This window comes from Mustela nigripes, chromosome 3 (assembly GCF_022355385.1).
Source record: "Mustela nigripes isolate SB6536 chromosome 3, MUSNIG.SB6536, whole genome shotgun sequence".
Classification (NCBI taxonomy): Eukaryota; Metazoa; Chordata; class Mammalia; order Carnivora; family Mustelidae; genus Mustela; species Mustela nigripes.
This window is the reverse complement of record NC_081559.1, coordinates 94,972,448-94,982,564: the sequence shown is the minus strand read 5'-3', so window position 1 is coordinate 94,982,564 and position 10,117 is coordinate 94,972,448. Positions and strand designations below refer to the sequence as shown.

The 10,117-nt window shown below is 38.5% G+C and overlaps 1 protein-coding gene and 1 long non-coding RNA gene across 4 annotated transcripts in view; one reads left to right on the top strand and one right to left on the bottom strand.

Moving 5' to 3' along the window:
- Window positions 1–10,117, top strand: part of ACMSD (aminocarboxymuconate semialdehyde decarboxylase) — an 85,329-nt gene that overhangs the window by 17,860 nt on the left and 57,352 nt on the right. Inside the window, exon 6 of one of the 3 annotated variants that reach the window (XM_059394403.1) lies at window positions 7,821–7,848. The exons of the other annotated variants lie outside the window; for them this stretch is intronic. Within the exon in view, the coding sequence (XP_059250386.1) occupies window positions 7,821–7,848 (28 nt within the window). The remainder of the gene's footprint in view (window positions 1–7,820; window positions 7,849–10,117) is intronic. 3 annotated transcript variants of the gene reach the window in all.
- Window positions 1–10,117, bottom strand: part of LOC132013933 (uncharacterized) — a 153,944-nt gene that overhangs the window by 98,066 nt on the left and 45,761 nt on the right. The gene's annotated exons all lie outside the window — the stretch shown is intronic.

Genomic DNA, 10,117 nt, shown 5'->3' with positions numbered 1-10,117 from the left:
CAGGTGTTTGCAATCTTTAGATAAGCTATCTAGCTGATCTCCTGCTAGCTGAAGTAGTCTCGGCCTGCTACTTCTCCGCCATCTTGACTCCTCCTTCCTTAGTTTACTTCTAAAAAGCAAACAAGTCTCTCCAATTTAAAAGAATTTTTAAGACTATCTAAAATATGGTATGATGGCCACGTTGTACTTCACTTATTACTACCTGATTGACTGTATGACTTGAGGAAAATATCCTCCAAGAAGATGCACTGAGCCTTCTAGACACATGTGAGCCCTGACCAGAGGCTGTGACAGGGAACTCACTACTATAATACTGTCAGGCCTAAATTTCAACATGGGTAGTCTAGAGTTAAATAAGAAAACAAACAATGCATACACACAATTGAAAGAGCAGCTTGGAATTATCACCTTCTTAATCAAAGGCAAATTTATAAGAACTTCAAACGTATACAGAGATAGCAGAAGACATTTTATACCAAAATCTACACAAAATGAGTTAACTTGCCAGTCCCAAATAAGGAGGTAGTCTTTGGCATGTTAGAACTTGGTCTAGGATACTTCCTTATAGGTTTTTTTTTTTTAAACAATTATAAGTATACTTAAATAGCATTCAAAATGATTTTTACAGAAAGTCTAAAGTACCTCTGTGGACCATTCCACAGAACACAGAGTATATGCCCCTGTTCCAGAAGTATATGGGAGTGGGAGAGGAGTGAGAAAGAAAAAACTTCCCGGGCTTAGAGAAAAGAGCAAGGTTTGAGCTACATGTGAAGTTCAGAGTGAAGATGGTGGAGGCATAAGGGCCCTAATTTCATCTAGTCCCTGGAATTCAGCTAGATAGTTATGGAGACTATGAAGTACGTCTATGGACAGCATGGAATTTGAAGAGGATTTTCTCATAGTTTATCTCTTAATTACATTTGCTGCGTTTCCTCTCAAGGAAACATATGAACTTAGGAAGCAGTTTTTCACCTCAACTAAAGAAAATAATTTTTTATTTTCCTTAAAATCTCAGAGGGAGAGGAAAAAAAAACAGGGAGATAAGAGTGATCGACTGCTTTTCTGTAAGGACTCACTGAAGAGTGGAGTACACAAACTGTCAGCTCTGGAACTAGATAGATATTGGGGTGTTGCCACTTTCAACCTCCCTCCCCTCCCCCAATGCAATCAGTGCTGAAAGCCTTCAGGGATCAAAACAGTACTACTTAGTGCAATCTGGAACTGCTTACACTGAGCCTGGTCCCCTGGAAAGGGGGTGCAATTCTGTCCAGGCAAAGACACCTTGCAAATCAGTACAACAGGCCCCCTCCCCCAGAAGACCAGCACAAACATCTGGCAATACCAAATTTACCAATCACAGAGAACTGCAAAACTTTAGCTCTTGGGGAAAACAGTATACAGCATTTGTGGTTTTTTCTTATTATTCTTTAGTCTTTCCATTTTATATTTTTTCTTTTCAGCTAGTTTATTTTATCAATTCTTTTTTTAAGTCTTTTTTATTTTTATTTTTACATTTACATTATATATTTTTTTCATTTTTTGTTTCCTTGTACTCAATTTTATTTTTATATATAGTTTTTCTTTCTTTCCTATTTTAGGACCTAGTTTCTTCTAAAAAATGGACCAAAATACACCCAGGATCTAGTTTACTGTTGTGTTCTCTTCTACAGCTTGTTTGACTGTTCTCTCTCGCTTGCTTGCTCTTTATTTATTTTTTTTCTGTTATCGTCTGATTTGTTTAGTGCATATTTTTCTGGTATTGTTGTTGCTATTTTTGTATTTTCTTCCTTTCATCTATTCTTTTCTGGACATAAGGATGAGATTGAAAAACTCACCCCAAAAAGAAAGAACAGGAGGCACTACTCACTGCCAGAGATTTAATCAATATGTATATAAGTAAGATGTCAGAACTAGAATTCAAAACAATGATCATAAAGGGCACTAGCTGGGCTTGAAAAAAGCATAGAAGACACTAGAGAATCTCTTACTGGAGAAATAAAAGAACTATAATCAGGCTGAAATCTAAACAATTATTACTAAGATGCAATAAAAAAATGGAGACTCTAACTGCTAGGATAAATGAGGCCAAAGAGTCAGTGATATAGAAGATAAAATGATGGAGAATAAAAATGGTGAAAAAGAGAGATAAACAACCACTGGATTGCAAAGGGAGGATTTGAAAGACCAGTGAGTGATACCATAAAGCAAATGATATTAGAATAATTGAAGTCCCAGAGGAAGAGGAAAGAGAGGGGACAGAAGGTTTATTTAAACCAATAATAGTTGAGAACTTCCATAATCTAGAGAAGGAAACAGGCATTCAAGTCCAGAAGGCACAGAGAACCCCGCTCAAAATCAATAAAATTGGTCAACACCTCAAAATATAATAGTCAAGCTTGCAAATCTCAGAGATAAAGAGAAAATCCTGAAAGCAGCTCAGGACAAGAGGTCCTTAACCTACAAGGGTAGAAACATAAGTCTGGAAGCAGACCTGTCCACAGATACCTGGCAGGCCAGAAAGGACTGGCATGATATATTCATGGTGCTAAATGAGAAAAAAATGCATCCAAGAATACTTTATCCAGCAAGACTCTCATTCAGAATAGAAGGAGTGATAAAGAGCTTCCTGGACTAACAGAAACTGAAAGAATCTGTCATCACTAAACCAGCCCTGCAAGAAATACTAAAGGGGATCCTTTGAGTGAAGAGACAGCCCAAAGGTACCAAAGACCAGAAAGGAATAGACAATATACAGACATGAGGACTTTACAGGTAATACAATGGTCATAAATTCATATCTTTCAATAATTACTCTTAATGTAAAGCTCCAATCAAAAGACATAGTATATCAGATTGGATGAAAAAACAAGAACCATTGATATGTTGTCTATAAGAGATTCATTTTAGACCCAAAGACACCTCCAGATTGAAAGTGAGGGGGTGCAGAACAACTTGCCATGCTAATGGGCATCAAAAGAAAGATGGAGTATCTTGCATCAAACAAACTAGATTTTAAAACCAAAGACTGTAATAAGAGATGGCAAAGGACACTATATCAGAATAGAAGGGTCTATCCAACAAGAAGATCTAACAATTATAAATACTTATTCCCCTAACTTGGGAGCAGCCAATTATATAAACTAATAACCTAAATAAAGAAACACTTTGATAATACATTAATAGTAGGAAACATCAACACACAACTCACAGCAATGGGCAGATCATCTAAGCAGAAGATCAACAAGTAAACAAGGACTTTAAATGACACACTGGAACATTCTCCAGAATACTTCACATACTAGGCCATGAATCAGGTGTCATCCAGTACCAAAAGACTAGGATTATTCCCTGCATATTATCAGACCACAATGCTTTAAAACTTGAACCCAATCAAAAGAAAATTTGGAAGGAATACAAATACATGGAGATTAAAGAGCATTCTACTAAAGAATGAATGGGTCAACCAGGAAATTAAAAAAGAATTTTAAAAGTTCATGGAAACAAATGAAAATAAAAACACAACCATTCAGGACCTTTGAGATGCAGCAAAGGTGGTCCTAAGAGGGAAGTATATAGCAATACAGGCCGTTATCAAGACACAAGAAACATCTCACATACACAACCTAACCTTACACCAAAAGAAGTTGGAGAAAGAGGAGCAAATAAAGCCTAATCCCAGAGGGAGACTAGAATTAATAAGGATTAGAGCAGAAATCTATGAACTAGAAATCAAAAGAACAGTAAAACAGATCGACGAAGCTAGGAGCTAGTTCTTTGAAAGAATTAACAAGATCAATAAACCCCTAGACAGACTCACAAGAATAAAAGAGAAAGGACCTAAATCAATAAAATCATAAATGAAAAAGGGGATCACAACCAACACTGAAGAAACACAATTATAAGAGCATATTATGAGGGGCGCCTGGGTGGCTCAGAGGGTTAAAACCTCTGCCTTCGGCTCAGGTCATAATCTCAGGGTCCTGGGATCGAGCCCTGTATCGGGCTCTCTGCTCAGCGGGGAGCCTGCTTCCTCCTCTCTCTGCCTGCCTCTCTACCTACTTGTGATCTCTGTCTGTCAAATAAATAAATAAATAAAATCTTTTAAAAAAAAAAAAGAGCATATTATGAGCAATTATATGCCAACAAATTAGGCAATCTGGAATAAATGAATGCATTCCTAGAAACATACAAACTATCAAATACAAACAGGAAGAAATAGAAAACCTGAACAGAGACATAACTAGCAAAGAAATTGAAGCAGTAATAAAAAAATCTTCCAACAAACAAACTTTAGGGTTGGATGGCATCCCAGTGGAATTCTACCAAACATTTAAAAAAGAATTATTACCTATTCTTCTGAAGCTGTTTCAAAAACAGAAATGGAAGGAAAACTTCCAAATTCATCCTTGAGGCCAGCCTTACCTTGATCCCAAGACCAAAAATCCTGCCAAAAAGGAGAATCACAGACCAATATCCCTGAAGAATATGAATTCAAAAATTCTCACCAAGATAATAGTTAATAGTATCCAACAGTACATTAAAAGGATTATTCACCACAACCAAGTGGGATTTATTCCTGGGCTGCAAGGTTGGTTCAATATCCACAAATCAATCAATGTGGCATAGCAGATTAATTTTTTTAAAAAAGGACAAAAACCATATGATCCTCTCAATAGACACAGAAAAAGCATTTCACAAAACACAGCATCCTTTCTTGATAAAAACTCTCTTCAGTGTAGGGAAAGAGAAAACATACCTCAATATCATAAAAGCCATATATGAAAAATCCACAGAGAACATCATCCTCAATGGAGAAAAACTGAGAGTCCTAGGGTTAGGAACATGACAGGGATGTCTATTCTCACCACTGTTATTCAATATAGTACTAGAAGACCTAGTGTCAACAATCAGAGAACAAAAAGAAATAAAATGCACCCAAACTGGCAAAGAAGTCAAGCTTTCACTCTTCATAGATGACATGATACTTTTATATTGAAAATCCAAAAGAGTCCACAAAAAAATTGCTAGAACTCATACAGAAATTCAGTAAAGGGGTGGGATATAAAATCAATGCACAGAAGTCAGCTACATTTCTACATTTCTACAGTAACAATGAGACAGAAGAAACAGAAATTAAAGAATCAATCCCAATCAGTATTACAGCCAAACCATAAGATATCAAGGAATAAACCTAACCAAAGGATCTGTACTCAGAAAACTATAGAACACTTATGAAAGAAAAATGAGGAAGACACAAAGAAGTGGAAAAAATAATCCATGCTCATGGGTTGGAAGCAAATATTGTTCAAATGTCATGATACCCAAAGCAGTCTACACACTTAACGCAATCCCTATCAAACTACCATCAATATTTTTCACAGGGCTGGAACAAACAACCCTCAAACTTGTATGGAACAAGAAAAGACCACAAATGGCCAAAAAAATGTTGAAAAAGAAAACCAAAACTGATGGCATCACAATTCTGGACATCAAGCTCTATCACAAAGCTGCAATCACCAAGATAGTATGGTACTGGCAGAAAAACAGATACAAATAAATGGAACAGAATGGAGAACCCAGAAATGGTCCCTCAACTCTATGGTTAATGAATATTCAACAAAGCAGGAAAGAATATCCAGTGTCAAACTGGATAGCATCTTGCAGAAGAATGAAACTGGACCTTTTTTTTTTTTTACACCATATGCAAAAATAAACTCAAAATGGATGAAAGACCTAAATGTGAAATAGGAATCCATCAAAATCCTAGAGGAGAGCATGGCAGTAAACTCTGAGACCTTTGCCACAGCAACTTCTTGATAGATATGACTTCAAAGGCAAGGGAAACAAAAGCAAAAATAAACTATTGAGATTTCATCAAGATAAAAAGCTTTTGCACAGCAAGGAAACAGTTGACAAAAACTAAAAGATAAACTATAGAATGGGAGAAGATATTTGCAAATGTCTTATCAAACTCAACTTATCAAACTCAACACCTCAAGAAAACAAAAAATCAGTCAAAATATGGGCAGAAGTCAGGGTGCTTAGGTGGCTCAGTTGGTTAAGTGTCTGCTTTTGGCTTGGTCATTATCCCCGAGGTGCTGGAATTGAGCCCCACATCAGGCTCCCTGCTCACCAGGGCCTCTATTTTTCCCTTTCCCTATGCCTCTCCCCGCACTTGTGCATGCTCTCTCTCTCTCTCTCTCTCTCTCAAATAGATAAAATCTTTTTTAAAAATTAAGAAATGGGAAGAAGACATGAACAGACATTTTTCCAAAGAAGACATACAAATGGCTAACAGACACATGAAAAAATGCTAAATATCACTCAGCATCAGGGAAATATAAATGAAAACCACAATGAGGTATCACCCTACACCAGTCAGAATGGCTAAAGTTAACAAATCAGGAAATAACAGATGTTGGTGAGGATGTGCTGAAAGGGGAACCCTCTTATACTGTTGGTGGGAATGCAATCTGGTAAAGCCACTTTGGAAAACAGTATGGAGGTTTCTAAAAAGGTTAAAAATAGAGCTACCCTATGACCCAGCAATTGTACCACTAGATATTTATCCAAAGGACACAAACATAATGATTTGAAGGGGCACCTGCACCTCAATGTTTATAGCAGCAATGTCCACAGCAGCCAAAATATGGAAAGAACCCAGATGTCTATCCACTGATGAATCAATAAAAAAAGATGTGTTAGGTATATATATACAATGGAATATTACTCAGCAATCAAAAAATGAAATTTTACCATTTTCAGCAACACAGATGGAACTAGAGGATATTATCCCAACTGAAATAAGTCAATCAGAGAAAAACAATGATCATATGATTTCATTCACATGTGGAATTTAAGTAACAAAACAGAGGACCATAGGAGAAGGGAGGGAAAAATAAAATAAGATGAAATCAAAGAGGGAGACAAACTATAAGAGACTCTGATCTCTAGGAAGCCGAGGATTGCTGGAGGAGAGTTGGATGGGAGATGGGGTAACTGGGTGATGGGCATTAAGGAGGGCACTTGATATAATGAGCACTGGGTGTTATATGCAACTGATGAATCACTAAAATCTACCTCTGAAACTAATAATACACCATATGTTAATTAATTGAATTTGAGTAAAATAAAATTAAAATTTAAGAAAGAAAAAACAAATAAATATGAAGTTTGAGCAAGGACTCATTGTTTCAAGGAGAAAACTATTGAAATGAGATTCAGATGGCTGTTGTGAGAATCACAGCTTATGACTGCAGTTTAGATGGAGTGTGTCTCCTTTGGGTTTTGTTTTGTGTTCCATTCCATGGCTATCCTTGAGAGAACTGTCATGACTAACCCCGGCTGAGCACTTACTTTGCACCATGCACTGTTCTCAATACCTATCATGTATTAACTCACTTAATCCCCATAACAACCCTAGGAGGTCGTTTCTACTACTATGCCCATTTTATAGAAAAAGAAAGTGAGGAACAGAGGTTAAGCGAATTACCCAAGATCACACAGCTTGCAGGGGGCAGAAACAGGATTCAAACCCAGGCAGTCTGACACCCCAGGGGCTTAACAACAATATTCTACCACCTCTGTGGAGGTAAGAAAATAAAATGATGAAATGCCCAGCATAGAAGATTTCAGCAATCCATGCCATCTTCATGGGGAGGAAAATGTAACCAGCAGACCCTGGGTCATTTCACCACAAGATCCAACATGGAGCTGAGAAAGACCAAAATAGTAAGAGAACAAGATGATATATCTGTGTTCCCAAGTCCTCAACTAAGTTGGGTTCCTCTTGAAGCTGGTTCTGGGATCAACCCAGGAAGGTCAGAACTAGAGAGGGATCTAGGCCTGGTAAGGGCTAGAGTGGGAACTCAGTCCTCTCTGCATGAAGGACGCTAAGAGGCCCAGTGGAGGCTGAGGGATGTGAGCAAATACCTGCTCACACTTCATCCTCTCTCAATGTCTCTGAAGGCAGGTATTATTGTAAATACTGTACAACAGGAACTGTGGAAAGGGCCTGCAATAGGACCCATTGTACCTACTAAGGGAGGCAAGGAGGTTAAGTGATTTGTTCAGGATCACACAGCTAGTAAATGGCAGATCTAGGATTGTACCTAGGGCTGTTTCTCTCATTCTACCACAAACCTCTCATTCTCCCCAAACCTCTCTCAGGATAAGGATTGCCTGGGATGCTTGTTAAAATTCTTTTTCAGGCCCACTCCACTGAATCAGAATGTCCAAAGGAGGGCCTAAACATTCGTGGGGTTTTTGTTTTGTTTGTTTTGTTTTAATTTTTTAAATTTATTTTCAGCATAACAGTATTCATTGTTTTTGCACCACACCCAGTGCTCTATGCAATCCGTGCCCTCTTCAATACCCACCATCTGGTTCCCCCAGCCTCCCACCCCCGCCCCTTCAAAACCCTCAGATTGTTTTTCGGAGTCCATAGTCTCTCAAGGTTCACCTCCCCTTCCAATTTCCCTCAACTCCCTTCTCCTCTCTAACTCCCTTTGTCCTCCATGCTATTTGTTATGCTCCACAAATAAGTGAAACCATATGATAATTGACTCTCTCTGCTTGACTTATTTCACTCAACATAATCTCTTCCAGTCCCATCCATGTTGCTACAAAAGTTGGGTATTCATCCTTTCTGATGCAGACATAATACTCCATTCGTTTTTATAACAATCCCCCTCACCATTTTAATCAAGAGGTAAGTCTGGGGAGTTTGCCATAGGGTGAAAACCCCCATTTTAAAAAAGAGAAGTTCCAAATGGATTAGGCTTCTTTTTTCCCTTTCAGTTCTCAGAGACCAAAGAATATGTATCCAAAACAAGTGATGCATAAATAGTGCAATTTTAATCTGAACTATGAGACATGTAATGGCCCATGAGGTAGAGGGAAGGAAAAAAAGGTTGGACAGGAGCCTCACCCCACCACTTTCAAACCAGTAACCTTACATCTAATCTATAAAATGCAGAAATGAAATAGTGTAATATAGGCAAAAGTATTTAGGTAAAATGTAAAGATTTTATAATTGAAAGGAGCTCATCTGTTTTATCCTCTGTTTTATAACAGAGCTCATCTGTTAATCAATGAACATAAACATTACAGCAACAGTGTTTTAACAATGCTCTCTAATCAAACACTGCAGTCTCTAGTCCTCACTAAATAATGATTAATTCTTTCATTTACTGGGTCTGTTCAACATGCCAGTCATGGCTCTAGACACTAGAGATATGGCATGGACAGTCAGGCTTAAGTAGTGTCTACCTTCATAGTGGAATCCACAGAGTAAACAACTAAACACAGTAATGACAGATTACATAGAAAAGGGAAGAGTGGCTGGAGTTGGGGAAGGCCTCTCTGAGGAGGTGACATCCCAATTGACCTAAGGGTGAAAAGGAACCCATCCTGTGATGAGCCCAAGGACATTCCACTCAGTGGAACAGCAGTGCAAAGTTCTCGGGCAGGAAAGCACTCCAAAGAATAGGCAGAGGGCCAAAAAAGCACAAGGTGAGCCCTGGGAGAGACTGTGGGGGGCCTTACAGAGCACATTCAAGTCTAGATTTTATCCCAAGTGTGATGAAAAGTCCTTGGAAGTTTGAAGCAAGGAAGTGACTTAATCTGATTTTTAAGCCTTACTCTGACTTCTGAGGAAATAACAAACTTTAAGAGGACAAGAATGATAATAGAAGACCAGCTGAAGCTTCTGCAGTGGTCCATGTATGCTGGTGGCTTGGACCAGGTAGTAACAGGGGTGGGAGAGGTGGGCAATGAAAGGAATCAGAGTAACTAACAGGACTTGGCAGTGGGTTGGATGTGGCTACAAGAGAAAAAAGGGCCAGCTCAGTCTGGCAGCACCTCTCCTGATACCCCAGCTCCTGGAGCTTGAAGACAAGAGATTTTAGGCATCCTGGTTGCTGGATTCTGGAGCCTACCAAAGACTCATTCTGTGCATTCCAGACAGTGGGACTCTACCCAGGCTCCCTAAGGAGATGAATTAAAAGGGAAGGTGGGGAGGAGGAGTCAAGATGGCGGAGAAGTAGCAGGCCGAGACTACTTCAGCTAGCAGGAGATCAGCTAGATAGCTTATCTAAAGATTGCAAACACCTGAAAA